Source organism: Lissotriton helveticus, chromosome 5_2, assembly GCF_964261635.1.
Source record: "Lissotriton helveticus chromosome 5_2, aLisHel1.1, whole genome shotgun sequence".
Classification (NCBI taxonomy): Eukaryota; Metazoa; Chordata; class Amphibia; order Caudata; family Salamandridae; genus Lissotriton; species Lissotriton helveticus.
In genome coordinates, this window is record NC_136066.1 from 15736245 (window position 1) to 15762221 (window position 25977).

The window sequence follows — 25977 nt, forward strand, 5'->3', positions numbered from 1 at the left end:
GCTCCCGCCTCCCAGCTGACCCCTCCTCGCCCCTCCCCTTCCACCATCCATTTATGACAGATGGACCTACGCTCAGCGTTCACGCGCAGCGATCGCGCCCCATGCGCGTCGAAGGTGCGCCAAAGGTAAGCCCGTCTACGCCCGTCCGCGCCTGGACCGCGCCCAGCGCCAGACCCCCTGGTCCCCGCCGCTCCCAACCCTCTAGAGTCACATACGATGCCGCTACTCTCCTCGCCCTCAACCCCGGACGCACCCCACTATGCTGCGAAGCTTCCCCAGGACGTACCCACGGCCCATTCGCCTGCCTCTCCTGCAAATTCATCTGCTTCAGGATCCTCACCAAACCCACTTCCTCCACACACAGCTCCGAACTCAACAGCCTGAAATGCATCCTACTGAACACCCGCTCAGTCCACAGACATGCAACAGAACTCTGGGACCTAATCGACACTGCGTCACCTGACGTCGCCTTCCTTACTGAAACATGGATGAACGCATCTTCTGCCCCCGACATCGCCATAGCCATACCGGACACTTACAAGATCATTCGAAAAGACCGCACCAATAAAACAACTGGAGGAGGCATCGCCATCGTCCATAGAAACACCATCAAAATCACAACCAGCTCTGACGACTATCTTGCAACCGCCGAACATCTCCACTTTCAGATCCACACCGACCCCAGGACCACCCTTAGAGGCACCCTCATTTACAGGCCCCCAGGCACCCGATCTCAATTCAGCGACAACATCACAGACTTCGTCAGCCCGCACGCCCTCGCCTCCGAGAACTACATTCTTCTAGGAGACCTCAACTACCACCTTGAAAACATGCTCGACAACAACACCACCACCCTTCTGGACAACCTGTCCAATCTCGGACTCAAACAACTTGTTGACACCCCCACTCACATAGCCGGACACACGCTCGACCCTATCTTCACCTCCAGCAAGCACATCTCCTTCGATCGCACTACAGCTCTCCACTGGACGGATCACAGCTGTGTTCACTTCAGCTACAAAACCACCCTATCCCACAACCGTCCACAACCCATTCCCCGGAGAAAATGGAATAAAATCACCACCGACCAACTCCTCACATCACTCAACCAAAACCCTCCCACCCTAGCAATGGACCCAGACCAAGCGGCCACCAACCTCAGGCAATGGATTACCCACAGTGCGGACGAACTAGCACCCCTGAAAAAACACCAGTTGATATCATCCAGCAAAAAGGCTCCCTGGTTCAATGATGACCTTAAAAAATCCAAAAAGACATGCCGCACCCTGGAGAAGAATTGGAGAAAAGAACCAACCCCAGACAACATGGCCTCCCTCAAGACAGCCACCCGCAAACACCACCAACTGATTCGATCCGCCAAGAAATCAGCATTCAAGGACCGTCTCGACAACAATTCTCATAACAGCAAGGAACTCTTCAATATCGTCAAAGAATTCACCAGCCCTTCCGCAGCATCCAACGATATCACTAACTCCCAAGACCTCTGCGATGCGCTATCCTCCTTCTTCTACAACAAAATTGCCGACATCCACAACAGCTTCAAGTATACTCCCAGTGACCAACCCGCCCCACCCCCTTCAGATCCCATCCCTCCAACTAACAACCTCAGCTCCTGGAACCCAATCACCATTGAAGACACCATTCGCCTCATGAACTCAATACACTCTGGCTCGCCTTCTGACCCCTGTCCCCACTACATCTTCAACAAAGCTGACTCCATCATCGCTCCCCAACTCCGCGATGTCATCAACTGCTCTTTCAACTCTGCCACCTTTCCAGAAATCTGGAAACACGCCGAACTCAGCGCCCTTCTGAAAAAACCCACAGCAGACCCCTCTGAACTGAAAAACTACCGACCCATATCCCTCCTCCCTTTCCCGGCCAAAGTAATCGAGAAAGCCGTCAACAGCCAACTCGCCGCCTTCCTTGAATCCAACAACTCCCTGGATCCATCACAGAACGGCTTTCGAGCCAAACACAGCACCGAAACAGCCCTCATTGCGGCGACCGACGACATCCGAGCACTCCTAGACAACGGAGAAACAGTAGCCCTCATTCTACTCGACCTCTCCGCCGCCTTCGACACTGTCTGTCACAGCACCCTCATACAACGCCTCAACAACATCGGCATACAAGGAAAAGCCTTGGACTGGATCATCTCTTTCCTAGCTGGGAGAACCCAGAGAGTCCGACTCCCCCCATTCTACTCAGAGCCCACCGAAGTCATCTGCGGCGTTCCTCAAGGTTCCTCACTCAGTCCCACCCTCTTCAACGTCTACATGAGTCCTCTCGCCTCCATCGCACGTCAACACAACCTCAACATCATCTCCTACGCCGACGACACCCAGCTAATCCTTTCACTCACCAAAGACCCCAACACCGCCAAAAACAACCTTCACGAAGGCATGAAAGAAGTAGCCGAATGGATGAAACAGAGCCGCCTAAAACTCAACTCAGATAAAACGGAGGTGCTCATCCTAGGATCCTCCCCCTCAGCTTGGGACGACTCATGGTGGCCTTCCGCTTTGGGATCAGCACCCACACCCACAGACCATGCACGTAACCTTGGCTTCATTCTAGACTCCTCTCTCTCAATGTCCAGACAAGTCAACGCCGTATCGTCCTCCTGCTTCAACGTCCTTCGCATTCTCAAAAAGATCTTCCGCTGGATCCCCCTCGAGACAAGAAAGACTGTCACCCATGCACTGGTCACGAGTCGACTAGACTATGGCAACACACTCTACGCCGGAATTACAACAAAATTGCAGAAAAAGCTCCAGCGTATCCAAAACGCGTCAGCGAGACTCATTTTAGACATCCCGCGCCAAGAGCACATCACCGGACACCTAAAAAATCTCCACTGGCTTCCCGTCAACAAGAGAATTACTTTCCGCCTTCTTACCCACGCACACAAGGCCCTTTATAATCTGGGACCCGAATGCCTCAACACCCGGCTGTCCTTCTACATTCCCACCCGCCAACTAAGATCATCCAATCAAGCCCTCGCCGCAGTCCCGCGCATCCGAAAAACCACCATGGGTGGCAGATCATTCTCCTTCCTGGCTGCCAAAACCTGGAACTCACTCCCCACCCACCTTCGCCTTACTCAGAACCACATCTCCTTCAGAAAAGAACTGAAAACCTGGCTATTCGACAAATAGTGAACCCCTCCCTCTAGCGCCTTGAGACCCTCTGGGTGAGTAGTGCGCTATATAAATGCCCGAACTTGGAGTTGGAGGATGAGGAAGAATCCATAGTTCCTCCTAATACACCCGTCTATGAAACCATGGATGTTCACATGACGAGTCCTCAGGAAGTAGGTGTGCAACAGGCTGGTACAAGCGTGGAAGATGAGGGATCACCAATGGATATTACCGACTCTCAAGATGTCAGAGTAGCCGACGCGGGGTTTGAAAATGTGGAGGTGAGTTAAAATGTTAGGAGCAACCATTTTGCATAAGGATGTATTTTATTTCTTCAACTACCAAACGTTAATCTTACTTTTGGCCCCTCTAGAGAGCACCAGCTCCTAACACACCCATCTATGAAACCACGGATGTTCACATGATGAGTCCTCAGGAAGTAGTTGTGCAACAGCCTGGTACAAGCGTGGAAGATGAAGGGTCCCCAATGGATATTACCGACTCTCAAGATTTCAGAGGCGCTGCAGAGGCTGGTGAAAATGTGGTGGTAAGTAAAAAAAAATGTTAGGAGTAGACCCTTTACATGAACGTTTGTTGTCTTTCTAGCGCTAACGGGTTGTCAATATTTATCTTTTGAACCTACGATGAAACACTGAAAAGAACTGATGCCCAGGGGCATGACTGCAAAAGGTTGCAGCTTGAATCTGTCTTGTATATACTGTGCAAACCAGACTGGGAGTTCCACAAATCTGGGGACACCTATGTCTAAGGAGTGTGAAGAGTGTTCTAAGAACGACGACTCTGAAAAACCAACGCCAGGGTTCACCAGAGTTGGGTTCACCACTGATGACATATCAAGTGTTAAAGGTTTCGCAGCGGTGGTTGTATACACATGCGTCAAAAGGGACTATTACAGCCTGTGTTTCGGCCATCGTATTAGCGACCCGGAACAGGGGGCGCACGAGTGTCTATCCGGATCATACAGAGACCGTGTAATCCGGTACATATGTAGTATGCTAGACCCGTACAAGATGTATAAGTTGCTAAGGGTGGTCCACGGCCTGAGCGCTGAAAATAGTTTTGTCCATCCGAACATGCTGAAGATCATGATGGCGACAGTCAAGGAGATACGCTATGCCAACGACCCCTACGCAAAACTAAGAAGCATGCCAGGCACAGGTGTGTGCTGTGACAAAAAGATGGCACAAAGACTTATAGAAAGGCGTATGTGTAATCTGTATCTAAAAAACAGAAAAGTGGTATCCTTGGCACCACAAAGGCTGATTTATAATAGATAAGGCCTGATGTATTGTGACCTTATAGCGTGTATTTAAAATAATGTAGTAGAATGTTACACCCTCAAGACACCTTTATGTAAGCCGTACTTGCTATGTAATAATGTAAAATGTCTGTGATATGGTAATACTCATTCTTTTTTAATAAAATGTTCTTACACAAAACAAGCGTCTTTCATTTCCTGTACTGTAATGCCCGCTAACATGTCGGAGGGCCTTTTAAGAAAACTTTATTATGATACAAGAGGGGTTGGCAGCTTTGGAAGCGGCGCAGCTCTATATAGAAGGGCTGTGGCTGAAAAGGAGTCTGTAAGCAGAGAAGCTGTGAAGACATGGTTATCAGGAGAGGAGGCGTATTCACTACATAAACCTGCCAGAAGACGTTTTAAGAGGCGACCCACAATCGTTAATGCGTGTATAGATTAACAGTGGCAAGCGGACATAATCAGCCTTCAAGATATAGCAAAACATAACGACGGTGTATGTTATATATTAACAGTCATAGATGTGTTGTCCAAGTACGCGTATGCAGAGGCGCTGCGTGATAAAAGTGGAGCTAGCGTCACAGCCGCTTTTAAAGCCATCTTCGATAAGGGGCGTATTCCTCAAAAACTACAAACAGACGCAGGAAAAGAATTCCTAAACAAGTCATTTCAGAAATTATTACAGCAGCATAATGTTCAACATTTTGTAACACACACGGAGGTAAAAGCAGCGGTTGTAGAAAGGTTTAACAGAACTTTAAAGTCTAAGATGTGGCGGTATTTTACGGCCAACAATACATACAGATACGTGGATGTTCTACAGGCTTTTTTAGCTGTATATAATGCCAGTTATCATAGGACCATCAAAATGGCACCTGAAGAGGTAACAACTGATAATTCGTTAACTGCCTGGAGAAACGTGTATGGGTCTAACTTTGGTACAAAGGTGAAGAAGTCTGTTTTTAAAAATGGAGATCACGTTAGGATTTCAAAACTGAAAGGAGTCTTCACGAAGGGTTACCAACAGACCTTTAGTGATGAAATATTTATAGTGGAAAGTGTGGAGCTTAAGGAAGGGCTGTATATTTACAGGCTAAAGGACTACGATGGGGAAACGGTGTCGGGATCCTTTTACAAGGAAGAGTTACAAAAGGTGCCCGATGATCCAAACCGCGTGTATAGGGTTGAAAAGGTTCTGAAAAGGAAAGGTACCGGTGCTAAGAGCCAGGCATATGTCAAATGGCGTGGATGGCCTGAGAAATTTAACGGTTGGGTGTTGGCCAGCTCCCTGAAGGGTGTGTGAACTAAAAGCCGCTGCGACGATGGAGACTACACCCTTTTATATAACCTTACCATCCAACACTTCTAAGGACATGTTCCCCAACAATCAGATTTCTAATTACACCGTCAAATTGGTTAAGGCTGTGGACCTGAAGGGGGACTGGGAGGTTGCCCTAACAGAAATACAATACCCTAGAACATGGAATACATTTACAGCGGCTGAAACCAAGTTTCACATCAAGAGGGAACAGGACCCCATGGGCATACACACATCCTTCCCACCAGGCTACTACCCACACGTAACAAGCATTATCGAAGCCATCAACAAATCCATAGCCAGTATAGAACCACATCCGAATATTCATCTGGTGCTAGATAATGTGAGAAGGAAGGTGTTTCTTAAATCCATAAATCGAAACACCCTGTTTAACTGTTCAGGTAAATTAAGAAGGATTTTAGGGACAGTACAACATGTGAAAAGCCCCGTGGAACAAGATCACTACTTACTACTCCTGCCACTTCGACCATCATAAATTCAAGGGGCCTCATTTATGAGGCCTTGCGTCAGTTTTGCGCTTCCGATGCGTCACTTTTTGTGACACATCGGTGGCGTAAAACATGCCTCCTGTTGCGCACTATTTACAAAGTGACGCATCTAGGCAGATGCGTCACTTTGTAAACCCCTGCGCTACATTATCCTGCGTCAGGTATAATGTATGCAGAGGGGGCGTTCCCCCACAAAAAGCCTCGTAATAGTGACGCAGCAATATCTATGAGATTTCACTGCGTCACTATTAGGACGCTGTTGCGTCAAAATCTTGCGCATGCCTCACAGCAGGCATAAGACTGACGCAAGCCCTTTCACCTAGGGCTTGCCCCATGTGAAAGGATACATTGCTGGAGTTGTGTCACTTTTGTGACACACTCCAGCAATGCGTCACTTTTGCGCCTACAGATACGTCAGAAATACTGACGTATCTGTAACTCCTTGTGACATGATGCGTCATATTGTAAATATGACGCATCATTGGTATCGCAAGGAGGGCGCAATGAAAAGTGACGCATCGCTGTTTTCACGCAGCGATGCATCACTTTTCATAAATGAGGCCCAAGGATTATTAGTTATCTTTATCACACCAAAATGGAGTCATTTATGTTTGTCCTTTAACAACTGTGGACAGCATTGACTACTTACTTTATTTGAGTTATTTGCGCTGTTGTTAATTCAAGTATGCAACCACTCCCACCATCCCTTTCAGAACCGAGTGACCCCAATAGAACAGGAGACGTGGCTCGATTAGTTCCGAGCCTCTGTGGATTTGTTAAGGGGGGGGGGGCATGTGCACCTCAGGGGCAACCTTCATGCTGAAGCAGTGTTGAGGTCTCTGAGGGTTGAAGGAATTCAGGAATTTGCCACTAATAGAAAATGTTGACAATATTGAAACAAACCATCTTCAAACAAATGCACAAAAGGAATGATAATGTAGGAGTTTCTTTGCTCCTATAAAATGTGTACATTATTAGCATTGTGTAAAATATGGATTTACACCTACATATGTATATACTGATAGTGGTATTACCTTGGAAATTAATTCGCTATGGGACCCCATTATAAGATGGAAAGAAGGATTGGATCTGTGAAATTGGAACAGGTCAAGTTATGGCAATTGAAATAATAGATGCTGATATGTTGTTTAATGAATTCTTAATTGTTTTCGTTTTGTGTATGATGTAATACAATAAATGAATACAATGTATGGTTGAAGAATATATAATGAATTGTGTGAATTGTGCAATGGTATAAATAAAAATATATATATAAAAAAAAAAAAGGAAATTAATTCGCTATGACTTCTTAAAGTGCCTTTTTTTCAGGCTTATGCTAATTAGGCCTCAGTTAGGCCTCAATGCCATCTTGTTTCAACTGGATGTCCACCCCTGGACGTTCACTGTTTATTATTTCTGCAGCACACAGTCAAGCATTGTCATGTTTATTTATTTCCATTGACGTTGCTCTTGCTGTTCTCGAAGGAAACTTTCCAACATGGCCCCAAGCTGTTGGGACCCCTCGCGGTCCCTTCCGCGGCTTCCTGTTCTGTATTCATTCACAGTCGCTCACCGGTTTGTAACTTGTGTGTCCTCCCATCTCTGGATGACGTTACCATCGAAGGGTTGAATCAATATTCATACACTGAGATAGTGTGTAGATGCTCAGGCAATATGATGTTTAATAATTATGGCCTCTGCTTTTCTGAAAAGTGTTTTCTTTTACTCCTACCATGAAGAATCCACAGTTTTCATTCTGTCCCATGGGATGATTTCCTACATAAACCCTCGGTTTTGGGGTTGAGCCAGAACTTTCCTGAGACTTTTGTGATGCGGCTAGGAATGGTGTGCAATTGTTATTGATTTTGCTGCTCACTTGGGACTTAAATTGTTTTCTAATTTTGTTATTTATTCTATTTTGCTGTACTTCTGAGAGCCTGCATGGCAATGGACTTAGGCATGTGCTCTTACACTTTCTGTACTGCACCTTTTGAATTTGTGTAATAAATCGTTCTACATTTTCAAAATATGTCCGAAAATTCACTTACCAAGGGGAATATTTTCAAGGGCCGGCGAAAAATATCGCAAAGCGCGCTTAGCGCTTGCATATTTATCACCAGCTATCTCTGGAATTTATCGCCCCGTTAGCGCGTTATCAACGAAAACGGGCTCTAAATTGGCGATAATATTATCGTCGCCCCTTGATGATATGCCCCTGAGTCTGTCCTTTCTTCATTTCGTCTATTTTGATATGCTGTGTGGTGCTGTATCTCGGGACACATTGCCTTATAGAATTGAGGTTAAACACAGTCCTTGGTCCATCTACCTTGGGCATTCTATTGACTTATCTTTGGGGTGTAAGAGTGTAGGGGTTCCCAAAACCCACAAGGTTTTGGTAGCTGAAGATGGTTGTGAGATAAAAGCACCTCTATCTCCTTCAGGGATTTCTTTTCCACTGTGGATTTTCATAGTGGATTGCTTGCTGAGCTCCTGACAGGCAGTGCTGTTCCTGAGCAAAGAGGATTGTGAGTTTAATTAGGGTGAAAAAAATCTTGAAATTGATTGTTCTGGTGTGTTATTGATGTATTGTGCTTTGTCTTGGGTGATGGATTGATATGATGCACATGAGGTTTTTGTTTATCGAACCTTGATTCTGGGTTAATTGGTGGTTTAGAGACGGTAGTTGTTGGAAATGGGATCCCCGGCTGGCCAGGGCTTTCGCCAAAGTCAGTCAGAGACCACCACACCCAAGTCAGGGCAAGGGAGTTACACGCCAAGATAACCCCTACTCACCCTCTAGGTAACGTGGCGCGAGCAGCAAGGCTATACTTGGAGGCGATGTAAGTTAAGTATTTGCGCACGCACCCCAGCAACAACAACCAAAGGCCCACCACAAAGGAAACTCCACACAAGGTTATATAAAAATAGCCTTTGTATTACACCAAAACACATTAGATAAAACACACATCTTGTTACACTGTGCCAACAGGCACGGGCAGAATTTACAAGGGATATTTGTACAGGACAGGGCCACTTGGACCACTGTCAGGGGTATCAGCACTTTTAGAACTTAGCACTTGTAGAAAGTAAAATCAGTGTAGCACACAATATAAAAATAGAGCACACAACCAGTAATCACTGGTAACAGGACCTCGCTAGCACCACCTGTACTAGGGAGAAAACAACCACCTATGTATCACAATACCTGTAGGGGTGTAAGAACATAACACATGATGCAATGCATAACATTCATTCAGAGGTGTATGAAGGGAAAACACATGATGCATCACAATACATTCAGAGGTGTAGCAATAAACACAGTTGCGCAAAACTCAGATCAGTCACCACCTGTGACAGTCCCTGTGTCCCAATGTCAGGGCCTAAACGTGGCAGTTGCCCACAAAGTGCTGGGCAACTGGTGCAGGGAAAGTTAGGGCAACGTTGGGGCCTCTCTGGGCTCCTGGACAAGAACTGGCGCCCTGAGCCTCTCTCAGGCACTTCTTTCCAGGACCACTGGGCCCCCAGAGCCTCTCAGGGCTCTCAAAAGGAAAATGGGCACTCGAGCCTCTCTGGGGCTCGCAACGCAAAAGGGCTGGAGCCTCTCTGGGCTCCAACTCAAGGGAATGGCACCCTCAGAGCCTCTCTGGGCTCAAAGAACAAATGGCCCCCAGGAGCCTCTCCGGGCTCCTCAACAATGATGTGGGCGTCGGGGCCCCTCACGGGGGGCCCTCGAACATGTGGGGGCGCTTCTGTGGGAGTCCCCACCTCTGGGGGACTCGGGAAACAACTGTGCGCCCTGGTGGAGCGGCCCGCTGTCACGTGGGGCCGCTCGAGTAGAGGCAGGGGGGGGAGAGGGTGCGCGACCTTGCGCCTCTCTCCCTAGCCGGCTTTCACTCACCGGCTGTTGGGCGGCGGCTCTGGTGCCGCGGGCGGCCTCCTCTTCCTCTCCGGGGCCTCAAAGGACCAGGACTCTTCCTGGGCGGCGGGGCTCCTTTTCACTCGTCCCGGGGCTCTCCTCTCCACTCGGGGAGCCTCGGGGACCCAGCCGGCAGCTTCTCTGCTGCGAGGGGCGGGACTTCCGGGTTGCCTGTCTCGGGCCGCGCTGCAATTGGTCAGCCGGCCCAGTGCTTCCGGATCGCCGCGGGCAGCGCGGCGGCTCGTTTTTAGGCAGGCAGGTGGGCTCCCAGGATCCGAGGAGTGGGCTCCCTCGTGATTCCAATAAATCACGGACCTGGGCAATGCCGGGTGGGCACCAGCCTCCTAAGCAAATATAAAGCGAGGTAGGCACTCGCTAGGCACCGCAATTTCGGGCTGATGCCGGGTGGGCACCGGCTGGCTCTCAAAGCGCTAGCAGCGCTAGCCTTCAAGAAAAGGCGCTCCCAAGCGCCACCGGGCCAAATAAAGCGCTCTCAAGCGCTAGGCAAGGGATTCCAGCGCTCCCCAGCGCTGAAGGGCTGTAGGCACAGCACAAGCTCCAGCAGGGTCTGGAGGCAGGCAGAGGGGGCAAGGCTGGGCCAGAGCCAGCACACTGGGTCTCCAGGCAGGGAGACAGTCCAAGTGGCGGTCCTCCTGGCCCCAGCAGCAGCAACAGCCCCCTCTGGCAGGATCCAAAAGCAGAACATTTTCCAAGGGGACACAGCCCCGTCTTATACTAACAAATCCTTTGTTTCAAGGTGCAGGGTGGGGGGAAAACCAGTTGCAGCTGGCTCTGGAGCACTCTTGATGGCCCAACCACCCATTTCTTTCACTGGGGAGGCTAGGGTCGTTAGACACACCACAGGGGGGCGGAGCCAGCATTGTGTGGGGAAAACCCAGCCCATCCAGGACACAGGTACACTCCTCCCACACATCACTCATGCTAATCTCCCACTCACCACCGGGCAGACCCATCCAGACTTCCTGGAGCCTGGCATGCCAGCCAGCTCCAGCCAATCACACTCCAGCACCCTCACTGCACACACATATCTCAATGTCCAGAAGTAGCACTTCCCTTCTAGACACATACATGCCGCAGACACCATCTCGCAGCATTCATTCTCACGAGTTTACACATACTAAACTCGAGCCTGCACTCCCCACGCATCAGGAACTACCAGGGACACACACATTCCCCATGCATTCCTATGGGAGGGCAGGCCAGCCATACTACACGCACGCACTTTCACTCTGGGACCCAGGGAAAAGTGCGCAGAGACCCAAAAATCACTGACACAGGGTCACACATAAGGCAAAAAGTTCAGGGGTGAACCAGCCCTGCGGGCCAAGTCCAACACAACCCCCTTCCAGCCAAAACGCAGGGGAGAACAATCACCACCGTGATGGACTTCCCTGCTTGGGGCGATAGAACACGGACGCAGGCCCGCCACTGCCGGGACACCCTCCTGTTCTATGCCACGGTGAACCCCTAGGGTTCCGTCTAAAGCTACTGTAAGGACCAACTGGGCTACCCCGCTGGTACTCCTCAGCTGTCCGCGGCCAGGACCAGGCCCTAGGCCACCCAGGTGCCACTGGTTCCTGCCTACTCACAAAGTGGGGGGTAGTAACCCCAGGCCCATAGTAGCCACTCTCCACTCTTCCTGTCTGCAAGACAGGGCTAGACTGCCACTGGTTCTCCAGCCTAGGGTCTACAACCTCAGGTGGACCAGGAGTCTCAGGGAAGGCTCTCCTCCCCTTACCTCTTCTTTTAGGGTTCCTCCTCCCCGTGCGAGGGGGACACCTAGAACGCCATTCCAACCCAGGGTTTAACCCCTTAGGTTGCACCGGGGTCAGAGGTGGACTCTCCCACCCTCTGCACCCCCTTCCAGAGGTCTGCCCTCTCCCACCTGGAGAAGTTCCTCTGGAAGAAGAACCGGTCAGGACACTGGTTACAGTCATCCTACCCTTCAGGTCAGGCTGATCCTGAACCTGGCCTTCCAACCTCCGGTCTAAAACCTTTGGTGGAACAATTGCCTGGCACTCCAGGACTTCTGGGGACTCACACACAATCCCCCTGAGGCTAACAACTGACACATCTGTTGTGTGACTGTCTGTCTGGCGCAGATCTCCCGCCCTCTGTCCACCTGACAGTGCGTGACGATCCCCAAGACCAGAAGTGGTGCCACCCGGGTCCCTCCAAGAAGATCTAGCCCAACTGGCTAGTCTCTGGTCCACTGGTGCATCCACTGGGAAACTCATCCCCCAATCACTCCTCATGCTGGACTCCTGTACCCTCCCTACCGGAGCGGTACTGCCAGCCTCTAGAACCACAGGAGCTCTGGTTACAGACGCTCCAGGTCCTCTAGACACTAGGAGATCCTCCTCAAATGGGCTAACAGGACAGCCTAGGTCCCCAACCTGGTGTTCCCTCAAGAAACCTTCCAAGTCCTGAGGCAGGGCTTCGGGCGTCTGGGGAACCTCGGTCTCCCCCTCACTCCTGCTCCACTGAGCCAGGCAGTGAGCCCCTACACCCTCCTCGCTATCCTGGGACCTAGCTGGGCTACACTGAGCCTCTTCCACCACGCTGGGCTGGAAGATCCCTGAACCACTACTTTTGGAGTCACTCACTAGGGACTCAAAAGATCCTCTGGCCCTCTCCCAGCGGTCTGCTTCATCTGCAAGCTCACATGCCTCAGACAATCCACACCCCAACAGGTGTTTGCGCAACCCTGGTGAACAACAACTGAGCAACTGCTCTCTGAGAAACATATCGAACAATATGTCCCAATCACATTTCGTGGGCTCCCGTACCCAATCACACAGGACTCCACAACAGTCATCCTCAAAATCTTCCCAAGACTGATGAGACGGTTTCCTGAGGTTCCTAAACCTCAACCTATTCTCCTCCTCTGGGGAAACAGGTACCAGACTGGGGGAACTGGGACTGGGATTTCCTATACTGGAACCTAAATAGCTGCCACCACTGGACTCAACCCTCCCTGGGGGATCCAGAAAATTATGACTGCGGTCAGGGGATAACCTACACTCTAGGGATATCTTCTCCCTGGCCAAGGCTCTCTCAGCCTCCGCAATCCGCTCACTCACACCCAGCTGCGCCATCTCTCTGGCATGCTCTAACCTGAGCTTCTCCATGGCCAGCTGGTGCTCCCTCTCTTCTCTCCTATCCACCCACTCCTCTGGGGACAGGGAAAGGGATGGGGTGCTACATCTGACACTGGACCCAGCAAGGGACTCCCTATCTAGGGGGTACTCGCTCTCTGCTGGCGCCCATCCACTGTCAAACTCACTCTCCACACCAGACTCTTCAGGGCTCCCCTCAGACCCACCACCCTCATGGTGTGCGGCCCGGGCCCTCTCCCTCTCACTGTGCTCACGCTCCCAGTCACTCTTCTGCCACAGGATCATGTTATCCCTAAGCTTGGACTGGGTGTCTGACTCACTCACTGGGATGTCTCTCTCCTTACATAACCGTACCAACTCATGCACACTGTACTTAAACAGGCCACAGAGGTTAAAAGGAGATTCCATCTTGACAGGATGCTCACAGACACGTGCAACACAAGGGACCTTGCAATCTGAAGTAGGAGTACACAATTCCAAAACTTCCACACTCTCCTTAAAAAAGAACTCACTCATGCGTCCAGGAAAACACACCATTCATCCACACACACCCTCCCCTCGGATCGGTAAGGCAGTTTCTACCACCCCTGACTTCTCAACCTGACCAAAAGTGACACAGGTACCAAACTCTGGAAGCAGGGCGGGGGACAAATGTACAGGACACAATTATCAAATGACACTCTTCAGGAGAAGAAACAATGGAATTTTACCAACAACAATAATCCCCAAAATGTGGTTATCTAAAAATGTAGAGCTTTGAAGTGCGGCCAGCCGCTACTGTGGTACAACGCAAACACAAATCCTTATCCTCACCGCTTGCCGCCAATGTTGGAAATGGGATCCCCGGCTGGCCAGGGCTTTCGCCAAAGTCAGTCAGAGACCACCACACCCAAGTCAGGGCAAGGGAGTTACACGCCAAGATAACCCCTACTCGCCCTCTAGGTAACGTGGCGCGAGCAGCAAGGCTAAACTTGGAGGCGATGTAAGTTAAGTATTTGCGCATGCACCCCAGCAACAACAACCAAAGGCCCACCACAAAGGAAACTCCACACAAGGTTATATAAAAATAGCCTTTGTATTACACCAAAACACATTAGATAAAACACACATCTTGTTACACTGTGCCAACAGGCACGGGCAGAATTTACAAGGGATATTTGTACAGGACAGGGCCACTTGGACCACTGTCAGGGGTATCAGCACTTTTAGAACTTAGCACTTGTAGAAAGTAAAATCAGTGTAGCACACAATATAAAAATAGAGCACACAACCAGTAATCACTGGTAACAGGACCTCACTAGCACCACCTGTACTAGGGAGAAAACAACCACCTATGTATCACAATACCTGTAGGGGTGTAAGAACATAACACATGATGCAATGCATAACATTCATTCAGAGGTGTATGAAGGGAAAACACATGATGCATCACAATACATTCAGAGGTGTAGCAATAAACACAGTTGCGCAAAACTCAGATCAGTCACCACCTGTGACAGTCCCTGTGTCCCAATGTCAGGGCCTAAACGTGGCAGTTGCCCACAAAGTGCTGGGCAACTGGTGCAGGGAAAGTTAGGGCAACGTTGGGGCCTCTCTGGGCTCCTGGACAAGAACTGGCGCCCTGAGCCTCTCTCAGGCACTTCTTTCCAGGACCACTGGGCCCCCAGAGCCTCTCAGGGCTCTCAAAAGGAAAATGGGCACTCGAGCCTCTCTGGGGCTCGCAACGCAAAAGGGCTGGAGCCTCTCTGGGCTCCAACTCGAGGGAATGGCATACTCAGAGCCTCTCTGGGCTCAAAGAACAAATAGCCCCCAGGAGCCTCTCCGGGCTCCTCAACAATGATGTGGGCGTCGGGGCCCCTCACGGGGGACCCTCGAACATGTGGGGGCGCTTCTGTGGGAATCCCCACCTCTGGGGGACTCGGGAAACAACTGTGCGCCCTGGTGGAGCGGCCCGCTGTCACGTGGGGCCGCCCGAGTAGAGGCAGGGGGGGGAGAGGGTGCGCGACCTCGCGCCTCTCTCCCTAGCCGGCTTTCACTCACCGGCTGTTGGGCGGCGGCTCTGGTGCCGCGGGCGGCCTCCTCTTCCTCTCCGGGGCCTCAAAGGACCAGGACTCTTCCTGGGCGGCGGGGCTCCTTTTCACTCGTCCCGGGGCTCTCCTCTCCACTCGGGAGCCTCGGGGACCCGGCCGGCAGCTTCTCTGCTGTGAGGGGCGGGACTTCCGGGTTGCCTGTCTCGGGCCGCGCTGCAATTGGTCAGCCGGCCCAGTGCTTCCGGGTCGCCGCGGGCAGCGCGGCGGCTCGTTTTTAGGCAGGCAGGCGGGCTCCCAGGATCCGAGGAGTGGGCTCCCTCGTGATTCCAATAAATAACGGACCTGGGCAATGCCGGGTGGGCACCGGCCTCCTGAGCAAATATAAAGCGAGGTAGGCACTCGCTAGGCACCGCAATTTCGGGCTGATGCCGGGTGGGCACCGGCTGGCTCTCAAAGCGCTAGCCTCCAAGAAAAGGCGCTCCCAAGCGCCACCGGGCCAAATAAAGCGCTCTCAAGCGCTAGGCAAGGGATTCCAGCGCTCCCCAGCGCTGAAGGGCTGTAGGCACAGCACAAGCTCCAGCAGGGTCTGGAGGCAGGCAGAGGGGGCAAGGCTGGGCCAGAGCCAGCACACTGGGTCTCCAGGCAGGGAGACAGTCCAAGTGGCGGTCCTCCTGGCCCCAGCAGCAGCAACAGCCCCCTCTGGCAGGATCCAAAAGCAGAACATTTTCCAAGGGGACACAGCCCCTTCTTATACTAACAAATCCTTTGTTTCAAGGTGCAGGGTGGGGGGAAAACCAGTCGCAGCTGGCTCTGGAGCACTCTTGATGGCCCAACCACCCATTTCTTTCACTGGGGAGGCTAGGGTCGTTAGACACACCACAGGGGGGCGGAGCCAGCATTGTGTGGGGAAAACCCAGCCCATCCAGGACACAGGTACACTCCTCCCACACATCACTCATGCTAATCTCCCACTCACCACCGGGCAGACCCATCCAGACTTCCTGGAGCCTGGCATGCCAGCCAGCTCCAGCCAATCACACTCCAGCACCCTCACTGCACACATATCTCAATGTCCAGAAGTAGCACTTCCCTTCTAGACACATACATGCCGCAGACACCATCTCGCAGCATTCATTCTCACGAGTTTACACATACTAAACTCGAGCCTGCACTCCCGGAACTACCAGGGACACACACATTCCCCATGCATTCCTATGGGAGGGCAGGCCAGCCATACTACACGCACGCACTTTCACTCTGGGACCCAGGGAAAAGTGCGCAGAGACCCAAAAATCACTGACACAGGGTCACACATAAGGCAAAAAGTTCAGGGGTGAACCAGCCCTGCGGGCCAAGTCCAACAGTAGTTCTGATGTCTTATTTGTGATTTGCGTAGAACTTGTGGTTGGTTATTGGTTGATTTGGGAATCTTATTTGTCAAAATCCAAGATCTCAAGATATTATTGTTGAACTTGTCTGCAAAAAAGTCAGTGTGTTTTGCAAGATGACACATTTAAACAGATAGGATTTCTTTCTAACAAGTTTCCTTTTCAGGGTTTGCAAGTGTATTTTAAGTTGGTATTATGTATTCCTTGGTGCACAGGAGTAAGGTGCCCTACCTAGAGGTGGCTGTCGCTGGCTGGAAGTCTGTTTGCATGTGAATTGTGTTTGACAATTGCTGCTGAGGAACCAGTCAAGTTTCTATCGATTGTGAGATTTCTTTTTGTTTAGCCTGCTGATTTCTTCCTGTTTAGGTTGAGTAGACAAGATTTATTTTGTTTGTGTACTTTCAGTGAAGAAAAGGCTGTGTATTGTTCTTTCATTCAAGGAAAAAGCCACTCAGCAAATGACTATCTGACTTGACAAGTTGTGCTTGGATTGGTGAGATGTCACCAAAGAGTCACACTGTTATTGATTGATTGCTGTCGAAGTCACGCGGTAATTAGTTGACCTTTGGTGGCTTGGTTCTGCTGGTATAGGTAGTTCACTTATTTGTTTTGTACAGCTTTCAGATTGAGAATAATGGGTGCTTTGTTGAAAATGCATACAACCCCTAGTGTACTTGCTATGAAGGGACAGAGGATTCCTTCAGAAGGTTTGCTGGAGCATGAAATGTTGACGCTGCATCTCTCGACGTCGAGCCTGACGATCACGGAGCGTTTTCTTCGATCCGAAGGATCGGCACGGGTAGCAGTCTTGTTCCTTGTGCTCTGGAGACAAGCACAAATTACACACCTCATGCAAGTCAGTACAGGGGTATTTCCCATGGCACAGGAGGCAGAATTTATATGGAGTCTGTTCCATCGACAAGGAAGTGAATAGACGCGGATAGGCCGGAAGGACACCCGCAATCTTCCTATTAAATGGAGATTTGTTGATGGTCGAGTCGAACCACGGAGAAGGGAAACGCGTTCAAAGACAATACCATCGAGGGTAGTGAGTTGCACACCGAGGGGAACCAGAGGAACGATTCCGAAGTGGAGCGTAGCAATACACGTCCGCACCCGATGGCGGGAAAAAAACAATCCAACAATAGAGTCATTGCAGATGCACACCATCATTGAAAGGAGCAGTCACCCTACCTCCTGACTGCAAAGACTTCTTCAAACAAAAACAACTTGCAAACATCCGGACCCAACACTAGATGGCAGGAGTATGCAGAGCATGTGATCTGCAGCTCGCATGCCTCGAACATAAAGATATTTCTCCTTGTTACGCCTCACCTGGGGATACGCATCATTTGACGCATTCCCAGGTCTACCAGTAATGGCAAATCTGTGAATGTGTCAAAATACATGGATGGAAGCGTGGAACACCCCCACAACGACCTGGGAACGCCCTTGGAACACCCCCACAACGCCCTTGGAACACCCCCACAACGCCCTTGGAACGCCCCACAACGCCCTCGGAACGCCCTCGGATCGCCCTTGGTACGCCCCCACAACGCCCTCGGAACGCCTACCTGGGCAGAGTAATGCGTACAGCGATCTGCGCTGCACAGCGTTACCCTAGATTTATCGTTATACTCGAGGCCATGTAAGGTCCCCATGCACGGCTTGATAAATCTTACTTAGTTGCGCCACCCTTGCGCCCACTTGCGGGGCGCAAGGGTAATGCAACTACCTGATAAATTTGCCCCCAAGAGCGGGGGATTAAATGTGGATCAGGAATTGCAGAACTTCTTATGGGACTGAATTTTCATAGAAACGTATGAACTGTATTAATACAGGTGTGTACTTCCCCTGTGACTTCTCATCCCCATCGGTGTTTCTGACCCTCCTCTGTCACGCAATCTAATATTTTTGTTTCTTTTCTTTTTTAGTTTTTTTCTCTGTTACCGTCTTAATAGGGTAGGTACTATGCTTATCTTGTGGACCTTGTAATGCTTGGGTCACACTTTATTGGTTGTATTTGCTCTCTTTTTAGCAGTAAATGTTATTAACTCTCCCTCATCTTCCTCTTTGACGTCGAAGAGTCGTTCATAGACAAATCGGTCGGTGAACTGTGATGGTCTGTTCGTGACGTTTCATGTTTCAACGTTGAAGGGTCCATTCCTCGTCCCTCCTTCGTCTTGGCCGTGTCAGGTGTTTTGCTTGCTGCGGTGTCCCTTTCTAAGGTACAGAGGCATTCCTTGTCTCCGGTTGTGGCTGAGGGTGTAGAGTGCTTTGACACTTAGGCTCCCTTCGAGGTTTTTGAGTTGGATTTTTGCAACTCTGGTACGTTTTTTGAGGATGATGGTTCTCTTACCTCGGTTCTAGATGTCTTCTTGGCCCCCTGTATCTCAGGTTCCATTTCTGGTCCTTTGGCACGTTCTCCCTTTCGTCGTTTGAGCTGCCCAAGCCTCGTAGAGACCGGGGTGGGGGATGTTGTGCCTGAATGATGTGCTGGGCACTCCTCTGCCTCTCTCTTACCCTCAGGGTCTTAGGTGTGAACATAGGACAGTCATTGCAGTCCTCACTATGATGGTCTTTGGGCAGGCAAAGGTTTCAGACCAGGTGTTTACGTTCTTTAGATGTTTTTCGTAACTTCGGTAGTGGACTTTTGATGAACTTCTCACTATCTTCGGTTAAGTTCTTCCAAGCATGCAGCCAGACACAACTATGAATAAAATAATCTTAAGAAGGCGACCACAGGTGGGAGGTTCTGCAGGAAGCACAACAATGTCACAAGCGGACACCAAATGGAGGTCCGTCGACGCCCACCAACAAAAAAGCCTGTGAGAAGGACAAAAGATTTTGGGGAGAATTCCAGACCCAACCACTAGATGGTGGAATAATGCACAGCAAGTGAATCCAGGAAAGATTCATGCTGCAAACGCCCCCGGTTTAAGACGGTGCCCTGGAGGTTCTGTAGTGCCCGGTGCTTCCTCCGGTCTCTGAATGAGGGTTTGTATTCCAGATATCCCAGAGGTGGGTTTCACAGTCTCAGCAGAGACCGACGGGAGGTTCGGACTGTCAGAGAGACGGTCAATATACTGAGATCTGCATGGTGTCCTCAAAAATAACATCTGGGGTGGACTTCAGCAACAGACGGCACCGCATGTCAAGTTACAAACCTATTCAAAAGGCCAACATTGTAAATATATATGTCAATACCTTAATTCTTTCACACTTGACTCTTTCTCACCTCAAAGCAGAGTTCCCGCCTTACACTGTCTTTCAGTGGGAAACCTCCACACACTGACCCGAAGCCTGACCTCAACACTAACCCCCCTACAAACAGTCCCCGTCCCACTCACACTCTCACCTTTGGGCCAACAGGGCCGACCATCCCAGGGAATCCTTTTCTACCTGGCTGGCCCTGAAACAAAACACAGAGAGGCATCTGAGGCAATGGGCACGGTCACTGAGAATTAGAAGGTGTACACATGGTCACTGAGAAACAGAAGGTGTTTATATGGTCACTGAGAATAGAAGGTGTATGCATGGTCAGTGAGAATAGAAGGGGTACACATGGTCACTGAGAATAGAAGGTGTATGCATGGTCAGTGAGAATAGAAGGTGTATGCATGGTCACTGAGCATAGAAGGTGTACACATGGTCACCAAGAATAGAAGGTGTTTGCATTGTCATTGAGAATAGAAGGTGTATGCATGGTCACTGAAAATAGAAGGTGTACACATGGTCACTAAGAATAGAAGGTGTTTGCATTGTCATTGAGAATAGAAGGTGTATGCATTGTCACTGAGAATAGAAGGTGTACACATGGTCACTAAGAATAGAAGGTGTTTGCATTGTCATTGGGAATAGAAGGTGTATGCATGGTCACTGGGAATAGAAGGTGTATGCATTGTCATTGGGAATAGAAGGTGTATGCATTGTCACTGAGAACAGAAGGTGTATGCATGATCAGTGAGAATAAAAGGTGTATGCATGGCTAGTTAGAACAATGTGTGCACATGGTCACTGAGAATAGAAGGTGTAAACATGGTCACTGAGAATAGAAGGTGTTTGCATTTTCCCTGAGAATAGAAGGTGTTTGCATGGTCACTGAGAATAGAAGGTGTATGCATGGTCAGTGAGAATAGAAGGGGTACACATGGTCACTGAGAATAGAAGGTGTATGCATGGTCAGTGAGAATAGAAGGTGTATGCATGGTCACTGAGCATAGAAGGTGTACACATGGTCACTAAGAATAGAAGGTGTTTGCATTGTCATTGAGAATAGAAGGTGTATGCATGGTCACTGGGAATAGAAGGTGTTTGCATTGTCACTGAGAATAGAGGGTGTGTGCATTGTCACTGAGAATAAAAGGTGTATGCATGGCTAGTTAGAACAATGTGTGCACATGGTCACTGAGAATAGAAGGTGTAAACATGGTCACTGAGAATAGAAGGTGTTTGCATTGTCACTGAGAATAGAAGGTGTTTGCATGGTCACTGAGAATAGAAGGTGTACACATGGTCACTGAGAATAGGTGTTTGCATTGTCACTGACAATAGAAGGTGTATGCATGGTCACTAAGAATAGAAGGTGTATGCATAGTCACTGAGAATAGAAGGTGTTTGCATTGACACTGAGAATAGAAGGTGTACGCATGGTCACTGAGAATAGGAGGTGTATGCATGGTCACTGAAAAGAGAAGGTGTACACATGGTCACTGAGAATAGAAGGTGTTTGAATTGTCACTGAGAATAGAAGATGTATGCATGGTCACTAAGAATAGAAGGTGTTTGCATTGTCACTGAGAATAGAAGGTGTTTGCATTGACACTGAGACTAGAAGGTGTTTGCATTGTCACTGAGAATAGAAGGTTATGCATGGTCACTGGGAATAGAAGGGGCATGCATGGTCACTGGAAAGGGAAGGGGCATGCATGGTCACTGGGAATAGAAGTGTATGCATGGTTACTGGGAATAGAAGATGTTTGCATTGACATTGAGACTAGAAGGTGTTTGCATGGTCAGTGAGAATAGAAGGTGTTTGCATGGTCAGTGAGAATAGAAGGTGTATGCATGGTCAGTGAGAATAGAAGGTGTATGCATGGTCACAGAGAATAGAAGGTGTTTGAATTGTCATTGAGAATAGAATGTGTATGCATGGTCAGTGAGAATAAAAGGGGCATGCCTGGTCACTGGGAGTGGAAGGGGCATGCATTTGTCACTGGGAATGGAAGGGTCATGCATGGTCACTGGGAATAGAAGGTGTATGCATGGTCACTGGGAATAGAAGGTGTTTGAATTGTCACAGAGAATAGAAGGCATTTGCATTGTCACTGAGAATAGAAGGTGTACAAATGGTCACTGAGAATAGAAGGTGTTTGCATTGTCACTGAGAATAGAAGCTGTATGCATGGTCAGTGAGAATAGAAGGTGTATGCATGGTCACTGAGAATAGAAGGTGTACACATGGTCACTAAGAATAGAAGGTGTTTGAATCGTCACTGAGAATAGAAGGTGTATGCATGGTCACTGGAAAGGGAAGGGGCATGCATGGTCACTGGGAATAGAAGGTGTATGCATGGTTACTGGGAATAGAAGATGTTTGCATTGACATTGAGACTAGAAGGTGTTTGCATGGTCACAGAGAATAGAAGGTGTTTGAATTGTCATTGAGAATAGAAGGTGTATGCATTGTCACTGGGAATAGACGGTGTATGCATGGTCACTGGGAATAGAAGGTGTGTGTTTATGGTCACTGGGAATAGAAGGTGTATGCATTGTTACTGAGAATAGAAGGTGTTTGAATTGTCACAGAGAATAGAAGGTGTTTGCATTGTCACTGAGAATAGAAGGTGTATGCATGGTCAGTGAGAATAGAAGGTGTATGCATGGTCACTGAGAATAGAAGGTGTATGCATGGTCAGTGAGAATAGAAGGTGTACACATGGTCACTGAGAATAGAAGGTGTACAAATGGTCACTGAGAATAGAATGTGTTTGCATTGTCACTGAGAATAGAAGGTGTATGCATGGTCACTGGGAATAGAAGGTGTGTGCTTATGGTCACTGGGAATAGAAGGTGTATGCATTGTTACTGAGAATAGAAGGTGTTTGAATTGTCACAGAGTATAGAAGGTGTTTGCATTGTCACTGAGAATAGAAGGTGTATGCATGGTCAGTGAGAATAGAAGGTGTATGCATGGTCACTTAGAATAGAAGGTGTACAAATGGTCACTGAGAATAGAATGTGTTTGCATTGTCACTGAGAATAGAAGGTGTATGCATGGTCACTGGGAATAGAAGGTGTTTGCATTTTCACTGAGAATAGAAGGTGTATGCATGGTCACTTAGAATAGAAGGTGTACAAATGGTCACTGAGAATAGAAGGGGCATGCATGGTCACTGGGAGTGGAAGGGGCATGCATGGTCACTGGGAATAGAAGGGGCATGCATGGTCACTGGGAATGGAAGGGGTATGCATGGTCACTGGGAATAGAAGGGGCATGCATGGTCACTGGGAATAGAAGGGGCATGCATGGTCACTGGGAATGGAAGAGGTATGCATGGTCACTGGGAATGGAAGGGGCATGCATGGTCACTGGGAGTGGAAGGGGTATGCATGGTCACTGGGAATAGAAGGGGCATGTATGGTCACTGGGAATAGAAGGGGCATGCATGGTCACTGGGAGTGGAAGGTGCATGCATGGTCACTGAGAATAGAAGGGGCATGCATGGTCACTGGGAATGGAAGGGGCATGCATGGTCACTGGGAGTGGAAGGGGCATGTATGGTCACTGGGAATAGAAGGGGCATGCATGGTCACTGGGAATGAAAGGGGCATGCATGGTCACTAGGAGTGGAAGGGGTATGCATGGTCACTGGGAATAGAAGGGGCATGCATGGTCACTGGGAGTGGAAGGTGCATGCATGGTCACTGAGAATAGAAGGGGCATGTATGGTCACTGGGAATAGAAGGGGCATGCATGGTCACTGGGAGTGGAAGGTGCATGCATGGTCACTGAGAATAGAAGGGGCATGCATGGTCACTGGGAATAGAAGGGTCATGCATGGTCACTGGGAATGGAAGGGGCATGCATGGTCACTGGGAGTGGAAGGGGCATGCATGGTCACTGGGAATAGAAGGGGCATGCATGGTCACTGGGAATGGAAGGGGCATGCATGGTCACTGGGAATGGAAGGGGCATGCATGGTCACTGGGAGTGGAAGGGTCATGCATGGTCACTAGGAGTGGAAGGGGTATGCATGGTCACTGGGAATAGAAGGGGCATGCATGGTCACTGGGAGTGGAAGGTGCATGCATGGTCACTGAGAATAGAAGGGGCATGCATGGTCACTGGGAATAGAAGGGTCATGCATGGTCACTGGGAATGGAAGGGGCATGCATGGACACTGGGAGTGGAAGGGGTATGCATGGTCACTGGGAGTGGAAGGGGTGTGCATGGTCATTGGGAATGGAAGGGGCATGCATGGTCACTGGGAATAGAAGGGGCATGCATGGACACTGGGAATGGAAGGGGCATGCATGGTCACTGGGAGTGGAAGGGGTATGCATGGTCACTGGGAGTGGAAGGGGTATGCATGGTCACTGGGAATAGAAGGGGCATGCCTGGTCACTGGGAGTGGAAGGGGCATGCATGGTCACTGGGAGTGGAAGGGGTATGCATGGTCACTGGGAATGGGAAGGGGCATGCATGGTCACTGGGAGTGGAAGGGTCATGCATGGTCACTGGGAGTGGAAGGGGCATGCATGGTCACTGGGAGTGAAAGGGGTATGCATGGTCACTGGGAGTCGAAGGGGTATGCATGGTCACTGAGAATAGAAGGGGCATGCATGGTCACTGGGAATGGAAGGGGCATGCATGTTTACTGGAGAACAAAAGGTGCATGTATGGTCACTAAGGAAAAGAAGGCGAATATTTGGCTACTAAGAAATGAAAGGTGAGCACATGGTCACTGGGGAATGGAAGGGCATGCACGTTAACTGAGAATGGAAGTTTCATTCATGTCATTTGAGAATGGAATGTGCATGCCTGGCCACTGGGAAAAGGAAGGTTTATTCATGGTCACTGAACAATGGAATGCACATGCATGGTCACTGGGGAATGGAAGGTGTATCTATGGCAACTGGGGAGGGAAGGTGCATGCATGTTCACTAGGGAATGAAAGGTGAATGCATGGTCACTGGGAATAAATAGTGCACAAGTGGTCACTGGGGAAAGGAGGGTATACACTCAGTCACTGAAGAATGGAAGGTGCATGCATGGCCACTGAAGAGCGGAAGGTACATGTATGGTCATGTGGAAGGGAAGGTGCCTACATAGCTACTGTGAAACAAAAGGTGCACACTTGGTCCATGGAGAATGGAAGATGTATGCATGGTCACTGCGGAATTAAAGCTGCAGGCATGAATGCTGGGGAATGGAACATGGATTTTATGGCCACTGAGAAATTGGAGGTGCATACATGGTCACTGATGAATGGAAGGTCTATGCACGGTCACTGAGGTGCCCGAAGAGAGAAGTGGGAGGTATCGAGCAGGGACATTTACGTGCGCTGAGCACAGAAGTAAATAGAGGCCTGAGCACTGAGGAACGGGAGGCCGGGACGCAATCCCTGAGGCGCAGTGACCATGCAGGAATGGAAGGCCTTGGCACAGTGACCATGAAGAAATGGAAGGACTTGGGAACAGTGATCATGAAGAAATGGAAGGCCTGGGGACAGTGACCATGAAGAAATGGAAGGACTTGGGGACAGTGACAATGAAGGAATGGAAGGCCTGGGTACAGTGACTGCAAAGAAGGGAAGGTCTGGTGACAGTGACCATGAAGAAATGGAAGGCCTCGGGGACAGTGGAAATGAAGGAATGGAAGGCCTGGGGACAGTGACTGTGAAGGAATAGAAGGCCTGGGGACAGTGACCATTAAGGAATGGAAGGCATGTGAACAGTGACTGCAAGGAAGGCAAGGTCTGGTAACAGTGACCATCAAAGAATGGAAGGCCTGGGGACAATGACCATGGAGGAATGGAAGGCCTGGGGACAGTGATGGGGACATTGACCATGAAAGAATGGAAGGCCTCAGGGACAGTGACGATGAAGGAATTGAAGGCCTGGGGACAGAGATGGGGTCAGTGACCATGAAAGAATGGAAGGCCTCAGGGACAGTGACAATAAAGGAATAGAAGGCCTGGAGACAGTGATGGGGACAGAGACCATGAAAG

General features: G+C 49.6%; 1 protein-coding gene across 1 annotated transcript in view; it reads right to left on the reverse strand.

Annotated features, from left to right (window-relative positions):
* The window catches only part of COL27A1 (collagen type XXVII alpha 1 chain), a 1232768-nt gene that overhangs the window by 453299 nt on the left and 753492 nt on the right, over positions 1–25977 (reverse strand). Inside the window, exon 23 of the mRNA XM_078646681.1 lies at positions 20103–20156. Coding sequence (XP_078502807.1) covers positions 20103–20156 — 54 coding nt within the window. The remainder of the gene's footprint in view (positions 1–20102; positions 20157–25977) is intronic.